Source organism: Podarcis raffonei, chromosome Z, assembly GCF_027172205.1.
Source record: "Podarcis raffonei isolate rPodRaf1 chromosome Z, rPodRaf1.pri, whole genome shotgun sequence".
In the NCBI taxonomy this organism is placed as follows: domain Eukaryota; kingdom Metazoa; phylum Chordata; class Lepidosauria; order Squamata; family Lacertidae; genus Podarcis; species Podarcis raffonei.
Genome location: NC_070621.1, coordinates 33742651 through 33765627, shown reverse-complemented (window position 1 = coordinate 33765627; position 22977 = coordinate 33742651). Strand labels below are relative to the sequence as shown.

Sequence of the window (22977 nt, the reverse complement as noted above, 5' to 3'; positions counted from 1 at the left end):
TGCTCATTCTTCTCTGCAATGTGTTGAATCTGGAGCTGCTCAGATAGTTTACAGAGTGTCAGCTGGGGCAAGAGGCACACACTGGGAGATGGCAGAGATGAGATGGTTAGACAGAGATTGCTCAGGGCAGGTGTTCGGTCAGCTGCTGCCAAAGAGGTAAGAGCGCTAAATATTCAGGCCTGAAATAGCCTAAGTAGTAGCTCTGTTGAAATGGGGAAAGAATGTCCTGATGCAGAGGTTTTGGCTTGTTCTGCAATGGCAAGTATGTCTCTCTCATCATCTGCTGAACATAGCTGGAAAATGTGCAAGCAGCCACATTGTACAGACCAGTCATGTACAATGGCAGCCCTTTGGACCAACTCAGGCCAGCAGCCAATCACGAACTGTTGGTCCAGCAAACTACCCTTCATTTAATTTGCCTTACCATTCCAAGGTCACTGGTGGCTGTTGCTGTGCTAAATATTTATACAACAACCATACAAACAAAGCCAGAGGTTCATGTAAAGGTATGGCTAAAGCAATGGCTGATCTGTATCTTTTGTGTAGCACAAGCTTTTGTTTGTTTGTTTTTAAAAAAGAATCCAGCTGTTTCCTGCTGGAAACGCAACAGGTCTTCCTGCACATACAGATGAAAAACATTTGTAAATTTTGATATCATCAGCTCACCTACTAGCATGGCCACTTTCCTTTTTATTCTTTTCTTTTCAAAGGGGACTCTAGATAGGGAGAAATGTGTTCTGAATTTCCTCATTCAGAACTGGCTAGGCAGTCTCATTCAAATGGAAAGAGGCTCTGCTCAGGGCTTTGGTCACACCCAGTTCCAAATACTGCTCCCAGGAAATACCATTTGGCTTTTAAAATAGATTATGCAAATCAACAATAAGCAAACATGAATTGTGAGGCAGAAGCCCCAGGGAAAGGCACAAGATACCTGCAGAGTGACAAGTCTTCTGTAACACTGGGAACTTATTTACAGGAAGACCAGCAGCAGTGATGTGGGGGTGGGTAGGACTGTCTTTGGAGAAGCATCTTCCATTTCTCTGATGTGCTGTCACCCCACATGGAAACTATGCAAGCAGCATTAACTCCACAGAAGTGGCTGCTGAGTTACTGTTCATCATTCAATACCTAAAGAAGCTAAGAGCTGGTAAACCCATTATTATTCCATCACCTTGACCCACACTGGGCACTTCCAGATTGTCACTATTTTCATGTGGGATTCCATCAGATGTATTGACAAGTTCAGGTTGTTCAGTTAAACATAAACAGTGGTAAGGGAAAGGTATTTTACACATGGGCAGAGACACTGACACTCACCCAGTGCACTTCATAGCTGAGCAGGGACCTGAAGCTGTTTATTCCATCTGATTTAACTGCATGGTTCACATCACATAGTAATTAGGCCAGAGCTTTCCAAACTTTTCATGTTGGTGACACATTTTTTTTAGACATGTATCATTTCGCGACACAGTAATTCAGTTTTACTAGCAAACCGGAGGTTGAACTAACCCTTTTCCACCCCCAGGAGGAGCACGGGGAGCATTCACGCAACATACCTACACACTGCAGCCGACACACTAACGTGTCTCAACACAGTTTGGAAAGCTCTGAATTACGCTTACCAGGACTTTGCATATGGGCAGGCTCCCAGTGAGGAGCTCACCGCTGCTTTGCTGCTCCCTCATCCTTTTCGCTCTCACACTGTGCTATGCTAAGCCATGATTCAGTGTGTCTTTTTTTAGTGTGCTAAACTCTCTCCTCACTCACCATAAGCTAAGGCCAAGAACAAACCTTGGTTAATGAGGAGAGAGATTAACCATGAGACCCCGTTCAGAAGGCATGCTATGCTAAACCTTGGCTTAGCTCAGTGCAGCACGACAGAGAGAAAGGCCAGGAAGAAGCAAAGAGCCTATGAACTCTCCAGGAGCTTGCAGATTCACACAATCCTATCAAGCTATGGTACGGCTCAACATGCAGTGTGACCCAGGCCAGTGTTGTGGAAGCATTCTTGTTTGTATGCTCCAAGGCTGATCTCCAGCACCAAAAGCACAGAGCAGCACTGCTTGAATCTAAGCAATGGGAACACCTGCTGCCTCTTGACAGGTATTCATTACTGCAACCACACCCCTGGGAGTTGGGCAGAATCCTATATTAAACAGGTGTCAGAACTGAGTCACACCCAAAGAGTCACACTCTTGGTTGCAAAGAGAACAGACACTCTTGACTCATTCTTGACTATTTCTGTGGAATTTACGAGCCAAGCCACTTGTAGCTGATCTAGGCCTATGTTTCAAGGTGCATTTTCATCATCAGCCAGAAGTCTGTGATAGCCTTTAGCTCACTTCTGGCACGCCCTCATTGAAAGAACACACAGATTTGTAGAGGGATTGATATGTAGTTTGGGTTACAATTTAATGCATAAAGCAAGGATGGAGAACCTGTGGCTCTCTAGATGTGACTTGATGGCAGTTCCCATCATTCTTGACCATTGGCTATGCTGGCTGGAGATGGTGGAGGTTGGAGTCCCACAGCATCTGGAGAGCCACAGGTTCTCCAACCCTAACATAAAGCATCACACATCAGGGGAAGGGTTCAACTAGTGATTTGGCAGAAACTTTTCAGTCATCCGTGGCAGCTGCAACATATGCAACAGCTAACCAGATGGATCACCATTACTGACTGCATGCATATCCTTTGCAGAAAAACCCTTTCTATAATGACAATTCACGTGAAAAGCTGTTTTGCATTTCACAACCAACACATAGTTCACAGAAAGGGCAGGTGCGTTTGTTGCATTTATATCTTAGCTGTCTGAGCAGCTGACAGACCCACATGTGGGTCTTCAGATTTAGCGATAGCTATCTCACGATTGTTCCATGGCAGGTCAGAGGACAGAATGCTTTGCCAATACATATATTTATGTGTGTGTGTCTGTGTAATGTAAGTTGAGCAGTTAATGGACATAACAAGCAGGCATTGTGTACATTCACCATGCTTCATGGAAAATGTATACATAACCCTTCTGTGAAGAGGGAATTGTGCACATTTCGCAATCTATCTACATAATACTCAACAGGTCTTGGGGAATGTGCATATCTCAGCTGAATTTTACATGCATAACCACACAGTTTAATTCCCCTTAAAAAAGACATACATATAGGCAAAATACTTTAATAACCTGAGTGTCCGGGGGCAAGAATTCCAGCCTAACCCTGTCCCTCATATGCTAGCTTTCTATGTGCAGTGAACTATTTTCATAGGAATACTATCAACCATCTGCCCTCCCACCTGAAGATGAAAGTGGTACAATCCAGAAAGAGCTTTATCAGCTGTCTGCAGGAAGAGAACATGCAGGCCATTTCAAGAGGCTTTTGTGCAGGGGATCTTACACACAGCTTGATTTTTAGCTACAATAATTTAAGATACAAGCACTGGAGAGAGCTGGCTAATAGTGTACCGTGTGCTTCAGAGGCTTCCTGTACACAATCCCTTCTTTTCTGAAGTGCTTAAACAGGAATAACATGAAGCCACAAGCACGCCTGTCTATTAGCTGAAACTTTGGCCTTATCTACACTTCTGCTTCTACCATGCCTAAAAAGAAGGGCTCTTGGGGGTTCTGATAACCTTGGGGGAAAGCTAAATGGCCATTTACACTTGGCAGTGGAATATGACACCAAACTATTAGCAATTATAGTTTGCTGGGCATTCCTGTTTGAGCCAGGTTCAGTCAGACTTCCCCAAGTTGTTCCAACCAACTAAGCCAGTCTGTTTCTCCTTCTCAAGTACACAAAGTAAGATCTATGTGCTAGGCTGTGGGAGACGTGGTTGATAGAGGATTTGACTGAGAAGACCTAAGTTCAAATCACTTCTCAGTGGTAAAGCTTACTTACGGATAGCTTTGGGGACAAAGTGAGGCAATCCCAACCTCACTACCTTGACTGCAGGGGCAAGGGAATATAAACTTAGGGAGCTTCCAGACTACAAGCTCCATCCAATGTTCTATGTCTGCTAGTGTAAGGCAAATTTTAATGTTAGACAAAGCCATTTCCCGTTCCTGGGGAGCTGACGTTGCAGAGTGGGAGCAAGCCTGCCCCACGTATAGTTCCTGCACCATTGGGGAGTCCTCGGCAGCGTCATTCCTTGGCCATCCAATCCAGATGGTCCAGGGGCGTGGTGCAGGTTATTTAAACTGGCCGTGGCCGAAGACTCACCCCTTTTCTTCCTGCTTGCTCAGTTCTCTTGCCCTCCCTCCCTAAGGTTAGGCTCTTTATCTCTTGACCTTGCTATGGACCTCGGTTGGTCACCTGTCAAAGGAGCCTGGTAGGAATTTTTTCCACTTGGCAAATTGGCACTGGCCAATTGGTTTTTTGCCTACCTCGTAGCAAATCGTCACAACTTTGTAAGGTTTGATGGTTAGGCATTGGAGTGTTTGGTTGAAGGTGAATGGTGGTAGTGGCCATCACCTACCCCTCCTAATTCAAGGGTAATCCGTTATAGGAATCTGAGGGGCATGGTCTCTGTCCGAAGCCCCAGAGAGGGGGCTAGGGCCATAGCACAACCCCTAACGGTGACCCTGGGGGAGTTCCTAGTTGATGTGCATCAGCAGGGCTCCCCCTACTGGTGGTTAACCCTTCCAAGACTTCCTGCAGACGGGCAGGAGTCAGATATAGTCGTGTGGTTTCCAATGCCTAAGCCAATACCACTCACATTCTATAAGTTGTGGTCTTTTCCGCCCATTAACTCTAAATACTGTTTCATGTGTCTTTATTCCAACTTCCTGGGAGGGTTTGGGACCTTGCCACGCAACAGAGGGTTCCAATGCAACAGCTACACCAGAGGAAACTCACTGTGCATTTCAAAAGATTGCACAATCTATTCTGCAAAGAAGTTACTATTCTCTGCAGCACCCTTATACTGGCACGAAACATCTCACCCTCGGAACAAGTACAGTAGGTTGCTAGTGGCTTTAACCTAGCGCTACATTGCATCCAACCCTTCTAGTTTATTAATTGTTTGTCCTGATTTGTTGGAAGGGAAATTCTGCAACCCTAGCTATTTAACAAGTACCAGTTACAGATAGGTAGCCGTGTTGGTCTGCCATAGTCAAAACAAAAAAAAATTTTCCTTCCAGTGTGTATCTGAAGAAGTGTGCATGCACACGAAAGCTCATACCAAGAACTAACCTAGTTGGTCTTTAAGGTGCTACTGGAAGGAAAAAAAATTTTTGTTTTTATTTAACAAGTAGTCATTCTGATTTGTTTGCAGGGAAGCTTAGCTGACGTTGTGTCAGTGCATTTTTCCATCTCTTCCCTTATTGCAAAAAAAAAAAAAAAAGCCCCACCTTTTTGGGAAGAGGGTTTGCTGTGCAAAACCTCCCAATCAATTATAGTAGCACAACCTGAACTTGCTGGTATGCAATTGGAATCCCACCTGAAAGTAGCAACCGCCTGGGAGCAGACCATGAAAATATGGCTAACTCTCATCTCCCATCCTGAAAATGCCAAACATGGGTAAGTCTCATCTCCTGCCTTGGTGCCTTCTCCTCCCTGCAGTCTGCAGTTGTCACATCTCAGCCCTCTTCATCTTTGTCCAAATGTCTGCTGCCAATATCCAGTCTGTGCACAGGGCAGGTCTCCGAGGGCAGCAATCCAGGGCCCCAATAAGCAGAATGAGCTGGAAGGCCTCCAAGCACAACTCCATCCTTTGGAGTAGGTGGAGCGATACACATTACCACCCAAAGCAGGAGTGGGGGAACCTCAGTGCGGGGCTGAATGTGGCCCTCCAAGCATCTCTAACTGGCTCTTAGAATTCTCCCCAGGCCACACCTCCTCACCAGCTCCGCTTCATGATCTTGAACTGTGACCATGCCCTCTCGCTTGACTGGATGGAGGACAGTGAACAGTGGTGTAGCTAGCTGCTCGGCGCACCCGTGGGCAGGACAAGCCAGGGCAGAGCACACTGCGCAGAACCTCCATGGAGTCTGCAAGCCCCACATGCCGTTTCAGGCAGCGCGGAGCCTGCAGGTGCCCGAGCCACCGTGTCACTACCCAGGAGAGACGTGTGGCTCGGGTGCACTGCAGGCCAGGCCCTGCCGTCACCCCCCTCAGTGATGACACCTGGCGCGGTCCACACCCTGCCTTCCTACGCCACTGACAGTGAAGTATGGGCGAGTGTGCAGAAGGTGCTGGCTGTTATGTGGCTGCATTGTAACTCTACAAAGGTTAAGCATTGGATTGATGACTCCACCTACTTTTACTACTGGCACCACGCACCAGTGGCAGTGTGACTTCCAGGCTGCAAAAGTTTCCTCACCCCTAGTTCAAAGAGAGGCTTCCCTGAGACCATTGAGCTCAGAGTCTAAAATTACCAAGCTGCATCACTGCAAAATCTCTCATCATTCTAGCCAAAGGATGCACATCCTTAAATCCCTATGGGGACATCCTGTCCAAATCCTGACCCCTTATCCCTTACCTTCCAAGCCTTTCACAATCTTGCACTCTCCCTGTTCACTTTTGTATCACATTACAACTCTGCCTAGGACCTTCACTCCTCTAGCTCCATCGGCCTTGGATATCAGACTTGCACAAATGAGTTGACCCTTATGCCTGGAACTGTCTCTCAGAACACTCCTAGGATGCCATCTCTCCTACTTCCTCCAGTTCCCTCTTTAAAGCCCACCTTTTCCATGAATCTTTTGGCACCATCTCCTTACCTGCCTTCCCCAACCCTGCCCAATATCCTTCTGCACCCCACCCTGCAACCCGGTGCCCTCCAGACATTTGGGACTACAATTCCCATCAGCTGCTGGCTGGGGCTGATGGGAGTTGTAGTTCAAAAACATCTGGAGAGCACCAGGTTGCGGAAGATGACCCTACTGTAAGTGAGCCTAAGAATGCTGGTTTGGTTTATCCAGGAATGGAGTCTCAGGTGACCCTGATGCTGTACATGTATTATGTTCCCCCAATGCAGGACGTTTAGGAGCTTGGAGGCATGAATTAGATTATGGATACTCCTGTCAAAATTCCCATGTAGTGGCCATATGAAATTTGTTGGGCAAAATCCTTGATATTTGCAGGTGTTCATGCACTTTACAATTATAGTCCTGTAGCATGGAGATTAATGGCAAGAGAAAAGAAATTTGCAATACTTTACGGTCACCAAGAGACTTCTACTCTGAGCCTGGAAGGACAAACAGTGTCATATATTATGCAATAGTCTGGTGACCTTAACACCCTTGCTACATTTGAACATACATATAAAAATATTTGCCGGGACGCGGGTGGCGCTGTGGGTAAAACCTCAGCACCTAGGACTTGCCGATCACATGGTCGGCGGTTCGAATCCCCGCGGCGGGGTGCGCTCCCGTCGTTCGGTCCCAGCGCCTGCTAACCTAGCAGTTCGAAAGTACCTCCGGGTGCAAGTAGATAAATAGGGACCGCTTACCAGCGGGAAGGTAAACGGCGTTCTGCGTGCTGCGCTGGCTCGCCAGTTGCAGCTCCGTCACACTGGCCACATGACCCGGAAGTGTCTTCAGACAGCGCCGGCTCTCGGCCTATAGAGTGAGATGAGCGCACAACCCTAGAGTCTGGCAAGACTGGCCTGTACGGGCAGGGGTACCTTTACCTTTACCTATATAAATATTTAACAGGGTGGCAAGCAGTTGTTGCTGTTTTCTGGAAACAAGTAACACATAAATGAGTACTAAACTTCTGTGGGATTCAACTGCATTTCCAGAGTGGCTTTTATGTCATGCAAAAGACCACATGAAATGCAAATATTAACAGGTCAGGAAGAATAATGTGCTGCCCTCTGATGGATGTATGTATGGGGTATTGTATTGTTAACGTGAGCTGGAAGGGCAGTAGAGGTTCTCTGGGTTTGTTTTTTCTTTCTCTCATCCTACTTTTTCTCTCCTTTCTTTAATACATTTGCATTTTTAAAAAATACTCTTGTAGCTGCTTTTAAATTTTAACAAACAAACAAGGTCATGATTAAGTATATATTGGCTCTTAGATTTTATGAGCCTCAGGATAGGGACCTGTGGGTTTCCCCCCCCCCCCCGTAAAGCACGATGCTCATTCAGAATGACATGCAGTATACTGCTATAAATAATGAAATGGATGATAAAATTTGAGAGTGGGGAAAATATAGAATGAGTTTATCATTCTGGTTTGATTTTTCTAGTTTTGGAACAATATTCTGAGGCATAATCAACAAGTTTTTCCAGAACTATTATATAACTCTACGAGCTGCAGTCTGAAAATAAGCAATAAACCTCATTCGGCTTATGATGAAATCGGAGTAGCCTTGATGCTGCAACTTCCACAGCAATATTTCAATGGGGACCTATAGCCAGCCCTGTATTGTTTTTTAAAAAACAAGTTGACGTGGAGACAATAGCTGTACCATCCCCTGTTTATCTGTTTGCTTTGTAACACAAAACCCACCCAATAAAAGCTATTTTAAAAAAAAAAGTTCAAAGTCGAGACCCCATTTTAAAATTTTCATTTTGCTTCCAAGGTAGGCTAGTACTACATCCTGATTCAGGAAAATCAGGCTTGGGCGATGCAAAAAAAAGTCCTATAGGATTGCCATTATTGTTGTTATTTGGGGTTGCACAGTAGAAGCCAATGGAATCAGTTAGATAGGTGGTTGCTGACCTTTTTAGTCCCATGGGTACATACTGTACATTTGGATTCTTGTGTGAATACTTTGGGCACGCAGACCCAGTAGAATCAAACTGAGCTTCCAAAAGCACATAGAGCTAAAAGAGGAAAGAGCATCACTTCTCACATTCCTCCTCCAGCTCTATGTGCTTTTCCAGGTGCGGTGTAGCAGCTGGGCAAGGACCCAGGAGACCACTGTTCAAATCCTCACTCACTGGTGAGTTTGGGCCAGTCACAGTCTCTTAGCCTAACCCACCGCATAGGGCTCTTGGAAAGATAAAACTGATGGGGAGAACCAGGCGTGAAACCCTGAGCTCACTATAGGAAAGGCAGGCTATAAATACAGAGGGCGGGGGGAGAGAGAGTGGTTGAAAAATGGCTGGAGCAACTTCCCTGTAAGCAAAGGTTGCAATGTTTTGGGCATTGTAAATTTTGGAAAAAAGGGGGCAACATGATAGATATGTAGAAAACCATGCATAGCGTGGAGAAAAGAGGTGAGGAGAGACCTTTCTCTCTCTCTCTCTCTCTCTCTCTCTCTCTCTCTCTCTCATAATACTAGAATCCAGGATTATGAAATGACACTGGAACAGTGACAGGTTCAGAGCAGACAAAAGGAAGTACTTCTTCATACAATAAATAGAAGTTTTATACGCCATACATCAAAAGCAACCCCTGCCCAAATAAAGGATCCTGGGAACTGTAGTTAAGGGTGCTGTGAATTGTAGCGCTGTGAGGGGAGGGGAAACTACAGTTGCCAGGTTGCTTTTGTGGGAGAGCGTGCTTTCAATTTATGGTGTGCATCCAGCCGTTCTTTTTACAAGAGGTACCAGCGATGGCCATCAACTTGCATGGCTTTAAAAGAGGGTTAGAAAATATTGTGGTGCAAAAGACCATCAGTGGCTGCTAGTTACAATGGCTGCCGATTACCTCCAGTATGAGAGGCAACATGACTCTGAATTGCAGCTGCTGTGGAGCAACAGTGGGAGAAGGCTCTTCCTCCCTCCCACCCCGTGTCCTGCTTTTTGCCTTCCCAGATGCTTCTGTTTGGCAGCTGTGGGAAAGAGGATGCTGGGTTAGATAGGACTTTGGCCTCAACCAGTAAGGTGTTCCTTATGTTCTTATAGACCTCTGCTGGGCAGACCATATCAATTGTTAATATCATTGATTTAATGTCCTTTTGTTCTGTCTGGGGTGGGGTTCTTAAGGTCTGCTTCAGGCCCATTGGCAAAGCTTTCATTTTGTAATGCTCCAGTTCACTTTGAAAGAGAAAGCCTGTTTCTGTAACCATAAGGAAACCATAGATGAACTTCACCAGGGATGTGGCAAGCCCAGCAGGCACCAGCCAAAAGGCAGGTTATCACTGTGATGGAAGCCCAGAGTATACAAATAACTTCAGTGAGAATTGTCAGCTTCACTTACCAATCGTGCTCCCATGCCTTTAGCAGAAGCCAGATGCTAACTTAAGCATCTGAAGCTTTTTCATGTTAGTTTTCCTTTTTTCTGTTACTTTAACTGATGGCTGTCAACTTACAGATTTGAAAATAAGGGACCAGCAGTCTCGAAAATAAGGGATCAGCAGCCAAAACAAGGAATTTTTAGGGCATGGGTATGTTCAACTTCTGAGCCCCTCCGAGCCAAAGGCAGAAAGCCTAGCCAGCAGCCAAACACAGCCTCAAGCGGTGGTTCCCACAGCACAGCAACCCGGCAAAGGGGATGCAGCAAGGAAAACCACCATCACCTCTCCGCTGGGAAGCGCTGAGCAAAGGCGAGTCCCCAGGCAACATGGCTGATTTGATCAGCACGAGGCATGCAACCTCCACCCCCAGTCGTTCTTAGACTCCTTATTGGGTGAGCAACGCAGCCAAGCAACACAGTTGGAGCCTCCCTCCTCCCTGGCCAGCAGAGAGGGAGGGAGGGAAAGGAGCTACTTCCTTTGAAACCCAGGAAATTTAAGGGACATCATCAATCCGGGACAGCAGCGGGAAACGGCGCTGGGATAAGGGATTTTCCGCCAAATAAAGGACAGTTGACAGCTATGCTTTAACTCCCTTCTAAAATAAACTTCACCTACCTGCTTACTTTCTACAGGGTGCACGGTTATTAAAGGTGGAAGAAAAGTTGGGCAACATGGCTGCATTTTTAAACATTCCCTTACATGTCTTTGCCACCTGCTTAACACTTTTTGGTTTAAACAAATCTACCTGGACATGTAATTTTATCATATATGGGGTGTTTTAATTTAAAAATCTGATTGTATCTATATTTTAGCAATTTTATTACATCTACTTTTATTGCTACTCTAAATGAATATTATTTAATGAAGATTTTATACTGCGTAGTGATTCATTTTTAGATTAAGTGTTATACAAATCTTGTTTAAAAAATTTTAAAAAACAACAACAACCTCCCTGCAAACAGAAACCTAGCACTGCAGGTACAAAGCTGGGATAGAAGCCTTCTGTGCTATATGCCTTAATTTTCTATTGGCACTGTGTTTTTGTTTTGATTGTTTGAATGAGGAATATGCATCCCATGCATTCTGAAGTGCAATTGCCCACCCTTACCATCCTAGAATTTGCAATGCCTTATTCTGTTGCAAGTCTAGACCCTGTTTGAGTCAAGAGAGAGCAGTGAGAGAGAGAAAGGTCACAATCACACCATACATTTGAAGCACTATCATGTCACTGTCCAGCAATCCTGGATAATCATCAGAATCATAGTTTGTTAACAGTTCTGGGAACTGCCATTCTGTGAGGTCAGCAATGTAAACAAACTGTGGCTGCCAGGACTCTGCAGGGCTATTAAAAGGGTATAAAAGGGTAAAGGTAAAGGGACCCATGGCCATTAGGTCCAGTGGTGGATGACTCTGGGGTTGTGGCGCTCATCTCGCTTTATTGGCCGAGGGAGCCGGAGTACAGCTTCCGGGTCATGTGGCCAGCATGACTAAGCCGCTTCTGGCGAACCAGAGCAGCGCACGGAAACACTGTTTACCTTCCCGCCGGAGAGGTACCTATTTATCTACTTGCACTTTGACGTGCTTTTGAAATGCTAGGTTGGCAGGAGCTGGGACCGAGCAACGGGAGCTCACTCCGTCACGGGGATTCGAACAGCCGACCTTCTGATCGGCAAACCCTAGGCTATGTGGTTTAGACCACAGCACCACCCACGTCCCCACGACCCTCCTCCCAAACCCTTTATAGTTTGCACCAGACAAGCAAACTGGCTCCTAGCTGAAAACAAAGCCCACCCGTGCCCTTTAAGTCCCCTCCCATTCTGCACAGTAAAGACCTGCAATGCTCTGCTCCGCCTTTTACCTCTGCTGGTGGGGACCTCCTGCTCCACAACGCTGACATAGAGCTGCAACGTGAGCTGCGGGGTAGAACCTAGGAAGGCCTGGATGACAGCCATGCGCTTGAAAGCGTTGCGGTGGGTGACCAGCCTGCGCACCAGGTGACCCACTTCCTGCTCCAGCTCAATCTCAGCGTCCTTGTAGATCTGCTTCTTGCGAGTGATGGTGACGTAGGGCTCTTCCTCCTTCCCCAACCTGCAGAACATCACTATGGCCTCTAAGCACCTGCATGAGAGAAAGAGTCAGGATCAGTATAGAAGCCACCAGCCCTTCTCTTAAGGTCTTCACAAGGGAGAAGCAAACAGATATACTCATGAATATTCATGTGTTGTTTTGGGAGCGGGGGGGAGGGTAAAAGTCTGACGGGTGAGCTAGTATTTTGAGCTAGGGTTTCAGCCATAGGACTTTAGGGTTGCAAAGGATATTGGAATACTCTTAGTCCAGCCTTCTTCAGCCTTGAGTCCTCAGGTGTAGTTGGACAATTCCCACCATCATCCCAAACCATTGGCTAAGGTGGTTGGGGATGATGTAGTCCCAAAACACCTGGAGACCCAAAGCTGAAGAACTCTGATATAGTCCAACACCATCATTCTCAACCAAAGCCAGGTGTAAAATAGTGATGTGGAGGGAAAGGGAGAAGAGCAACACTTGGTGTAGTGGCTAGAGGGTTGAACTAGTGCCCGGAAGCCCAGGTTTCAAATTCCCACTCAGGCATTAAAGTTCAATGGATGACCTTGGACAGTCGCTATTTCTCAATCTAACCTACCTTGCAGGGAGAGGGAATGAACCATCTACACTGCTCAGAGCTCCCAGGAGGAAATGTGAAATGTAAATATAATAAAATAATATTTCATACTAATAATAATAATACCTCTGGATACGTTTTAGCCCAAGAAATAGGTTATCGTACCAGATCTGAACTCTGTCTTTTTACACACAAAGGTCCACTATTTTTCAGCCTGATTTAGAATAGTTAAAAAATGATTTTATTTTTTTGTTGTTGTTGTCATTGCTGCTGCTTCTGCATGATTTGGAGTCAGATCTATAGCAAATCACCCAAAGGTCTGCAAATAGAGCTTTGTCTCCTTTCTGCCTCCACTGGGGTTGCCTATTTCCTTCCGGTTCATTATCTGTTGCTGCAGAAGTAGTAGTAACTATAACAAGAAACTGCCGATCTCAAACGTTCGCTACGAGCAGGTGATAAACATCCAGCTTCCGAACGCGTCCGCCGCTCAGGACTTTCCCACAGTTTTAAAAGCAGCACACCCACAACTGTCTCCCAAGGCAAAATATGAGCCTGAGAGCACACACCCTCTTCGAATGATCCAGCAAGACATTTTGATGGGGACAAAGCAGCGCTTCTCCTCCAGAATGACTCACCACGACTAGAGCGACATGCTTTCAGCTCCACCAACCTGACAGTGTTTTGTTTTTGGGCTTTTTGACCGCTTATTTTTTTTAAAGCAGACAACTTCTTCTTTTTTAATATTTTTTTATAAAAGCAGACAACTTTTAATGCACTGAGGTCCAGCAGTGCCAATTAAAAGAAGAGAAAGAGAGGCTAGGCCTTTCAGGTAGCTACGGGGACGGTGGTGGCGTGTGTCTTGAGGGAGCCACGAGGTCATTCCTTTAGGCAAAGACCTCCCCTTTCTCCAACTCAGACTCATATGAACATGGGAAGCTGCCTTATTCTGAATCAGAATAAGCCATCTAGCCTTTGGCCATCTAGCCCAGTATTAGCTGTGTGGACAGGAAGTGGCTCTCTAGGGATTCAAAACAGGGTCTGTTTTGATCCTATTCAACCTGGAGCGGTTTGTATGCAAAGCAGGTGCGGTACCTCTGACCAATGCTGCATATACACCATAAAGTACATTTATAGCACATGGCTTCCCCAAAAGAATCCTGGGAACTGTAGTCACCCCACAGAACTACAATTCCCAGCACCCTTAGCAAACTACATTTCCCAGGATTCTTTGAGGGAAAAGCCATGTGCTTTAAATGTATGGTGTCCACACAGCCCCAGACATAGATCCTGTGTTTTTCATGGCTACACAGCGGCCAGAATATCAACTGGTAAAGCTTTCCCCATCCCTGTGCTACCATACACAGGATTCTCAGATGTAGGAAGCAGCCTTATATACAGAGTTAAACCTTTGATCTGTCTACCTCAGCAGTGTTTACGCCAACTGGCAGCAGCTTTTCTGAGTTTCAAACAGGAAACTCAAGTCTTTCCCGGCTTCTAGCTGGAGATGCAGGGGACAGAACCTGGAAACTTCTGCATAACTCAAAGGTTACAGGGACTTGGGATGAGACCAGGAAAGTACAGACAGAACCTGTGTTCAGCAATTGCAGAACATAACCTCATAGGGCATTCCAAGTGAATAGATCCTGGGAATTATTACTCAGATGCAAGTATGCATCGGATTTTGATATGTGTCTGTCAGTGTTTTTGTAGGCCAGAGCCTACATCAGATAGATGAGGTGTGTCCTTAGCTGGAAGATATTCGTCAATATGTTTATTTTGTATACATCTCAGCTTTGCATAGAAACATTTGAGACTGTACCCCTTGCCTTTCACCGACTTTCTGACTTCGCTGTTTACCATTTTATTCCTTTATGTGTGTCTGTCTGTGTATCCACTTCACACATCTGATGAAGTGAACCCTTGTTCATGGAAGTCTATGTCACAGCCCTGTTAACTTCCCTTTGTTTCTCATGATCATGCCACTGCTGCTCATGAGATGAGCATGCTACTCTTCCCCACCATCTAAGATTTAGTGCAACGTGGCAGCTTGTTAATCAAAATGACAGGAAATGAGGTATAAATGGGAGCATTAGAAATGGATGCAGTAAACCCTCATGTCTGAACCCAGCCTAAATTTGGGAAAAACCTTTTTTGGGACCAACCAAATTGTCAGGAAAATGTGGCAATCCTTCAAGTTAGAAGCCGGAAATGACAAACCAGGTATTAATTTGGGGAGGAGCAGCCATGGCTTCTTCACCTCAGAACCATAGGTGTGTGACTTCATACCTGTAACACCTGAGAGGGACTCACGTCAGCCTGCAATCACCATCTTGGAACCAAGTCTATAATTTGGCCTCATGGCTACCACATCCAGCCTAATTTCTGCACTGTTTTGGTTTTCCTTCATTCCTACCTCCCACTGCCACCCTCCCTGCTTTGTATAATACCACACCTGATGGGAGAATTCAAAAAGTTGCCACATTTTTGTGGCATTTTGGTTGGTTCTAATAAAAGTTGTGACCCAGCTTTTGGATTTAATTTCCCCCCCTTATGGACCAACCTTGGCTACATTTGCCTTTTATGTCACAAAATAAGTGTTAAAGTCTTTAAGGTGCCACGAGACTTTTTGTTATTTTGGGGAATCCGGGAGCCTCTCGTCATCTCACACGAATGATCCAGCCCCAACTCATGCTAAATTTGCATCCCTCTGTCTTTGCCCACTCCTCCCAAGGCCCCATAAACTGCCTTGTACATTATGCTTTCAAAGCTCCGTTCAACCTGGAATGAAAGGGAGGCGAAGTCCACAAACAGAAAACTTAAAGAATGGCTCTTTGACGAGTTCCATATGCTAAGAATAGTACTGACGGCAGCTTCACTCCATTCCCTCACCAGTGAGAGAGGGAGGGGGAAGACTGAAATTGAAGGGTACAGCACAGGGCAAATAAATGAGGGCTAAATAAAGCACAGGGTAAAAGCAGGCAGAGAAGAGGACCTTCCCGGCTTGGCCAGTCAGAGGAATGCTGGCCAACAGGGCTGGCAGGATGGAGAGGGAGAACCCTAATGATTTTGTGCTTCAGGCTTAAGCTGGAGAAAGAAGAAGCATTTGGCATGAAGAAGCTGGCTTGCTTAAATGACCCATTAGTTGCAGCAAACCACAATCCTGGAGTCAGACACAGGAACGTGCTAACTTTAAGGGAAACAGCAAGTAAACACTGCTGAAGTACACCTGGCCACGTGGAAGAAAGGAAACACACAACACTGGGGCTTGCCTGGTCTTGTTCCAACCTGTGCATGTTCCACTAAACCATAAACAACATCACTGGCTTCAAGTTAGTTCTCCAGCCCAATTCAAAGTTTGAATTCTGAAATCCCAAATGATCTGGAGCCAGCATACCTACAGATCCGCTCCTTTCTCTTACGTATATTAAGGCTGCAATATTACACACTTTTACCTGGGAGCAAGTCCCATTGAACTCAGTGGGGCTTTCTTCAGAATAGACATGCATAGGATTGTTTGATAACTTAAGGTGTGGGTTTTTTGTGTGGAGGCTCTGCTCCATGGGCTCTCACCACCCAAAGTACAGTAGATGGGTACATGGGACTCCTTGTCAGTCCACTGCAACTGTGAGACTTCCTTTGCAGGGACACATTTGCCTCACTCCTTCCCTGCTGGCTTTCAGGTCGCCACCCAAGGCAGTTCTCTTCCAAGGAGCTTTCGGAGTGTCCTGGCCATTTTAATTTGTAAGGAGTGCTCATGCTTTTGCTGCTTTGGTTGGCTAATAATAATAGAGGATGATCTGATAGTTGCATCATTTAATTGCAGCCAATTCATTGTAGTGATTAGGAGTGTGCAGACTAGGACCAGGGTTCAAATCACGCACTCAGCCGTGAAATTCGCTGGGTGAAGTTGGGCCAGTCACTATCTCTCTGTCTTATCAACCTCACAGGGTTGTTGAGAGGATAAAATGGAGTTCAGGAGAATTATATACGCTGCCTTGAGTGCCTTGAAGTGCGGCAAGTAACAAAACAAAAGTATTTTGTTAAACTGCCTTGGGGATTATAAAGCTGGTAGATGGCAGGCTACAAAGCAGCGTTCCCCAACCTGGTGCCCTCCAAACGTTTTGGACTACAACTCCCATCAACCTCCAACCCATGCTGGCAGCAGCATGATTGCAGTCGCAGCCCAAAATGTCAGGAGGGCATCAGCGTGACAAAAGCAGATATAAATGTTTTTCATTAATAACATAAAGCCTTGCGTCTTGAGCAAGGAAAACCACATCTGTCTATAACAATGAATGTAAAATTTATGCATGTTATTTCTCTTCTGCACTGTGTTCCACAACAACCACATTCACAGCAGCCTCCAAAGTTTGTGGGGGGTGGGGTTCCAATGTGAAGAGCATTCCAAAAAGAGCTCCCCACCCACTTCCCTTCCTGCACTCAAAGAGGTGAAAGAAGAGCAAAGCAGAGACTGGGGGTGGGGAGTGGAGAATGAAACATCTGGACAAGCAGAGGCAGGGTTAAGAATTACAGCCTTTGCTGACACCCACCCCCCTGTTTGACTCATGAGATCAAACCAGTTTCCTTGCTCTGCTGCCTAAAGGAGGCAGCCAACGACCTTTCACCTTGGAAAGCAAGCAGATTGCAAACAGCAAATTCCCATCGTTACAGAGCGCATATGATTCTCTGAAGGCAGCTGGGATGTGCTCGCAAGGCAAAAAGAAAGTATCATACTTTAAACCAGGGTTTCCCAAAACTGGCTCTCCCCTGTTGCTGGACTACAACTCCCATCATCCCTAGCTAGCAGGAACAGTGATCAGGGATGGTGGGAACTGTAGTCCAGAAACAGCTGGAGACCCAAGTTTGGCGAACCCTGCTTTAAACAGTCAGGCTTTCTGCAAAGAATCCTGGGTACTGTAGTTTGTTAGGGGTGCTAAGAGTTGTTAGGAGACCCCTATTTGTTATGTACTGAAGTTCTCACCCTGGGCCAGCAGGGGGATACTGTAGTTATGCAAATGAAGGATCGAAAGTGACGTTCAGTGATTGGATAGTTTTAGAAAGTTGCTACAGTTACGTTGTACTGGAGCTCTATATAAGCAGGCTGACTGAGCTCTTCAGTTCAGTTCTGTTCTGGCCTTTGAATAAACAAGAGCTGTTTGAGGAATCGCTGTGTCTTCTGATATGTTTGCCCACAACTTAACAGTATTCTCCTCAAAGAACTTCAATTCCCAGTTTAACAGTCAATCCCTCTTCTCCATGAATTGTTGCTCTGTGAGGGGAGTAGGGGTCTCCTAACAACTCCCAGCTCCCTTAAGAAACTAGTGTGAAGCAGCTTTTCAAAACTCTGGAGTTCTTCTCCCTTCACTTCTGGGGTCCCATCTGAAAACATTTGGACAAGACCCTTTGGATGTGATTCGAGTAGCAGGCTGCTCACCTTTTACCTGCTCCTGCACTGCCACCCAATTTACCCATCAGTCCAACTTGCATCTCACTCTCTGGCCCCTCCACTACACCTGTGTCTGAAGTCCTACAGTAGTATAAACGATGGAGGGTCAAAGTAGACATGATGATACATTTGTGAGGGTGGTAGTTCAATGGGGACCATCATAGCTCAGGGACAGAGCACCTGCTTTGCATGCGGATGGTTCCAGGTTCAATTCCCAGCATCTCCAGGTAGGGCTAGGAAAAGCACCTCATCTGAAACCCTAACAGCCACTGCCAGCCAGTGTACACAATACCAAGGCAGATGGTCCAATAGTCTGACTTTGTATAAGGCAGCTTCCTATGTGATTGGATCTCCTGCTGTTTTGTTTCTTAACTTGGGAGACATTCATGGAGGGAGGCCTAATTGGATCAGGGCAGCAGCACCGTGGGAACAGGAACTTTTCTCCCCACAGTGGGACTAAAAATATCTTTGGAGAATAGATTCTGCATGTGAAAATTGCATGTGGAGTGTGGGGATTAAATTGCCTCCTTCCAGCATTGCTGCCCCATTCAGTCCCGCCGCCCCCATCCCATGCAGGCTAGGTTTTGCTTGTTTGCGTTGGGCAATCTGGCCCCATGTGCGCCATGTGTCAATTGCACCAAGGTGTGGGACAACCAAGGGCTGTGCATGCTTTATGCTTCAAAAATCACAGCCCCAAAGTGCAGCATCTTCTGCAAGTCAATGAATCCTGCAGCTTTCCAGTTTCATAGCGAAATTGGTGTTTTAGCCCTTGCAAAGACAGGATTGGAAGTGGGGGCGGGGGGTTCCTGTTCATTCAGGATGGGGAACCTTTATCAGAGCAAGAGCTGCATTCCCTTGCAGACAGTCTTCTGGTAGGCTGCTTGCTAGTGGTGGGCAGGGTCAGAGGATAGAACAACAGGTGTGACAGGTGTGGTTCTTACATTTCTATAGTGGTCTACATTATAGCTGCAAAAAAATTCAAAGGTTCCTACACACACACACCACACACCACTTGTGTCACCCTCCCGGAAAGTAAAAGGCATTGTTAACAAGGGCACATTTCAGCCAAGCAAAAGCACAGCACTGCGAATGGGGATGTGGCCTGGAGAAGGGGTGTAGCCTAGTGAGAGTCTCGAGGGCCATTTAGATATGTCTAGAGGGCCGTATTTGGCCCCCCAGACCTGAAGTTCCCCATTCCTATGCAATGATGCTAGGAGTGCTGAATGGCACTTCCAAATGGACAGATGAGTTTTTAGTATTCTGAATGGCACTTGGCCAGAGCTACCATCAGGCTAGCAGTGACAGACTTGGGCTCTCAAATTTCAGCACCACCCTGTGTGATGCTAAAATTGGGGTGCCCTCTGCGTTCCGTTCTACAGCATTGTTGTGATGTCCCGTGCAGCACAACAGCCAATGTGGCCGAACGGGTTGCACTACCCTAAAACTCCCTCTGAGGCAAGAATTGTGTGGTGGGGTAGGAGAGATGAAATAATGCCAATATATTTCACACCTGGCTGCCAATTTGCTCCTTTGGTTTCTGATAGTACATGGGTAAGAGAGTCTCAAAAGTTCAGGGCACAAATTTTCATGGCCCTCTAGCAGCTATGGTGGCTCATTTACCAGAAGCAATGTATTTAGCATTAACTCTGGAAGTATATACTTGATTCTGACCAAACTCAGCCTCCTGATGTATATTTTCCTCTGGGACATTAGTTTAGTCAGAATCAAGTATACATTCCCATAGTTAACGCTAAATACATTACTTCTCGTAAATGAGTCAACCTAGTCACTAGAGGGCTGTAAAGTTTTGTGTTCCAGGCTTTTTAGACTTGTCTACCCATGTACTATTTGAAACCAAAGGGGCACATTGGCTGCCAGATGTGAATTTTCTTCCAGCTCTCCTGCCCCACTACTGAGTGGCAAAGGTCCAGGGCCCCACTCAGCAGAATGAGCAGGAGCAGCAACCTTAAGAAGCATAATAGGGTGCTGTATCATTTATGGAAGATGTTACCGTATTTATGTGAAACTAATGCACCATCGAATCTAATGCACAACTCAGTTTTCAAAACCTTGAAACCAAAAAAGTATTTGCTGGCGCCATCAAATCTAATGCGCACCCTAATGCACACCATAATTTGGCCAAAAAAGGTGTGCATTACATTCAATTAAATATGGTATTGCCTGTTTTCAGGACACACACACACAGTAGCTTGCCACTGCCTTTTGCTTTCTTCTTTCTAAGGTAAAGGTAAAGGGACCCCTGACCATTAGGTCCTGTCGTGGCCGACTCTGGGGTTGTGGCGCTCATCTCGCTTTATTGGCCGAGGGAGCCAGCGTACAGCTTCTGGGTCATGTGGCCAGCATGACTAAGCCACTTCTGGCGAACCAGAGCAGCGCACGGAAACACCGTTTACCTTCCCACCAGAGTGGTACCTATTTATCTACTTGCACTTTGACATGCTTTTGAACTGCTAGGTTGGCAGGAGCTGGGACCGAGCAACGGGAGCTCACCCCGTCGCGGGGATTTGAACCACTGACCTTCTAATCAGCAAGCCCTAGGCTCTGTGGTTTAACCCACAGCGCCACCCGTGTCCCCTTTCTTCTTTCTAAGTTCAGAGTTTATGACTGCAGTTTAACACAAAGAACCCTCCAGCTCCCTGCTGGGTAAAACTCCCTGCTGAGTTAAGTTGAGGGGGGTGGGCAGGGGGAGGGAGTTAGGAAGCTGCCATATGGAGGCAGGCAATTGACCCTTCTAGCTCAGTAATGTCTGCACTGACAGGCAGTGTCTCTCCAGGGTTTCAAGCAGAAAGTATTTCCCCAGCCCTCCCTGGAGATGCCAGGGACTGAACCTGGAACCTTCTGCATGCAAATCAGATGCTCTACCGCTGAGCTACTAAAGTCCTTCCCTAGCCACTGCTTCATCTAGCTTAGTACTATCTACAGCAGGAGTATCTCCGGGAGTTCAGGCAGGAGGAATTCCCAATGCTACCTGGAGATGCTGGGGATCGAACCTGGGACCCCCCTGTTTGTGAGGCAGATGCTCCACCCCTGAGCTACACAGCACCTTCTCCAAACAAAGTTGCTAGCACGGCTCACCTGATGAGAGGACCCAGCAACACAAGATGCATGAAAAGGATAAAGGGCTGGTCACTAGTCAGGTCCCGGTTCACAAAGATGAGGGTAAGTTGGTCCATGACGGCAGGTATCAGCATCAAGAGGAGAGTCAGGGAGAGCCAGAAAACATCATTGGAGCAGCTGTAGGCATAGCTCACGGCGCAGGCAGAAGAAATCTCTGCACAGTAGAGGAGGGTGATAAATGCAATCCCTATGGGCGGGTTCACCTTGGTCACAGTCTGGGATGCGACTCTGCGCACTACGTGGCGGGGTCGGTACCCTGCCACCCTAGGAAGGACCTGCTCTGACCATTCCCCACTGGAAATGTTACACACAGTGTCCATCCTGGGGCCCACTGACCCTCCAGTCCAGAGCTGATCTCCTCCAATGGAGGCTTTGGGACCCTAAAGAGGAGGCGACCAGTAATTTTGACCCAAGTTCCTTTTTACAGACAACAGTCTCTTTCCACCAGCAGGTAGTCTGTCTCTGCAAACAAACCAGCACACGCACCACTCTGCACGGTTTCTCTTTTTTCAGACTCTAGCCTACAATATGGAGTGAAGAGCTGGCGATTAAGGGGTCCAGCTCCAGCAGCGTTCTTTCCCCTTTACACCCACACCCATTTGCGGAAGGGAAGAGAAGCGCAAAACTGAGACCCCAGCAACCGAGTTTCTACGGCAACCGGGGCGCGTCTTCAGAGGCTGTTCTTCCAAAACGCCAGAAAACTTAGTATGGCTCTTTCCCAGAGACAATACCGGGAAGCCAAGCGCAAAGGCGACCCTAGACAGATCCAGAAATCAGCGAGTCAGATGACTCGGAGGGAGAAATGGGCTTCGATGAGGTCAAGAACATTCACACGAAGAAACCCAGGCTTGATCCCGGTGGCTTCTCCGGAATCGATCCTGCAGAGGGACTTCGTGTTTCGACCCTCCGAAGAAGTCCTGAGTCCCTCGCGACCGATTCAAGGCGAAGGGGGTCTTCCCAGAAACAGCCGCTTTTTATTTCCTTCGCTCCAAAAACCACGTGGGAGTTCCAGCACCCTCCGGTTCTAAAGCGCAGCGAAACCCGAAGTCCCTCGCTTTTTAACTGAGGGAGGCGTGTCTCCCTTCTCCGCTGAGAAGAAGACGGCGGCGTCCGCAGTCACTCTCACTCCGCCAGAGCGCGCTGTCGCCGTCGGGGGTCTTCGGGCCAGCTCAGCTCCGCTGAAGGGGAAAAGAGAGAAAACGACAAGAAGTCAGCAGCGGAGGGCGGGGGCGAGAAGCAGCCCAGATGCCACGACGAAGGACGTCGGGCTGGAGGCGTCGGCGATCGCTTCCTTCCAGCTGTCTTGCTAGCGACCGATCCGTGCGCTCCGCTAAGCGCACGAATTGGCAGAGCAAGCAGAGGGAAAGGATGGCCAGAAAGAGCCCCTTTGCGCAGCCCGATTGGGAGCCAGACGTGAGGTTTCGTCCCTTCTCCGTCTCGCCCCCTGCGCACTCGCTCGCCCTGTCTGTTTGGTCTTATCTTGGAAAACAGGTGTGTCTGCACTCGCTGTTGGCGGCAACGCTGGGTCCTAGTGCACGCCTGCTTAAGGGCAGACTTAATTCCTTAAGACGCCGCCATCTGCAACTCCTCGCTTGATCAGCAGTAGGATTGTAACTTAACCAGCGTCTGCCGT

General features: G+C 46.9%; 1 protein-coding gene across 2 annotated transcripts in view; it reads right to left on the bottom strand.

Moving 5' to 3' along the window:
* The window catches only part of XKRX (XK related X-linked), a 40100-nt gene that overhangs the window by 1891 nt on the left and 15232 nt on the right, over window positions 1–22977 (bottom strand). The window contains exons 2-4 of one of the 2 annotated variants that reach the window (XM_053373804.1): window positions 21303–22522; window positions 18195–18287; window positions 11981–12240 (exon numbers count right to left, since the gene is read on the bottom strand). In XM_053373804.1, the coding sequence (XP_053229779.1) occupies window positions 11981–12240; window positions 18195–18287; window positions 21303–21664 (715 nt within the window). In that variant the 5' untranslated portion in view covers window positions 21665–22522. Of the gene's footprint in view, window positions 1–11980; window positions 12241–18194; window positions 18288–21302; window positions 22847–22977 lie in introns of those variants that run through there. The other variant, XM_053373805.1, reaches the window with a different exon arrangement.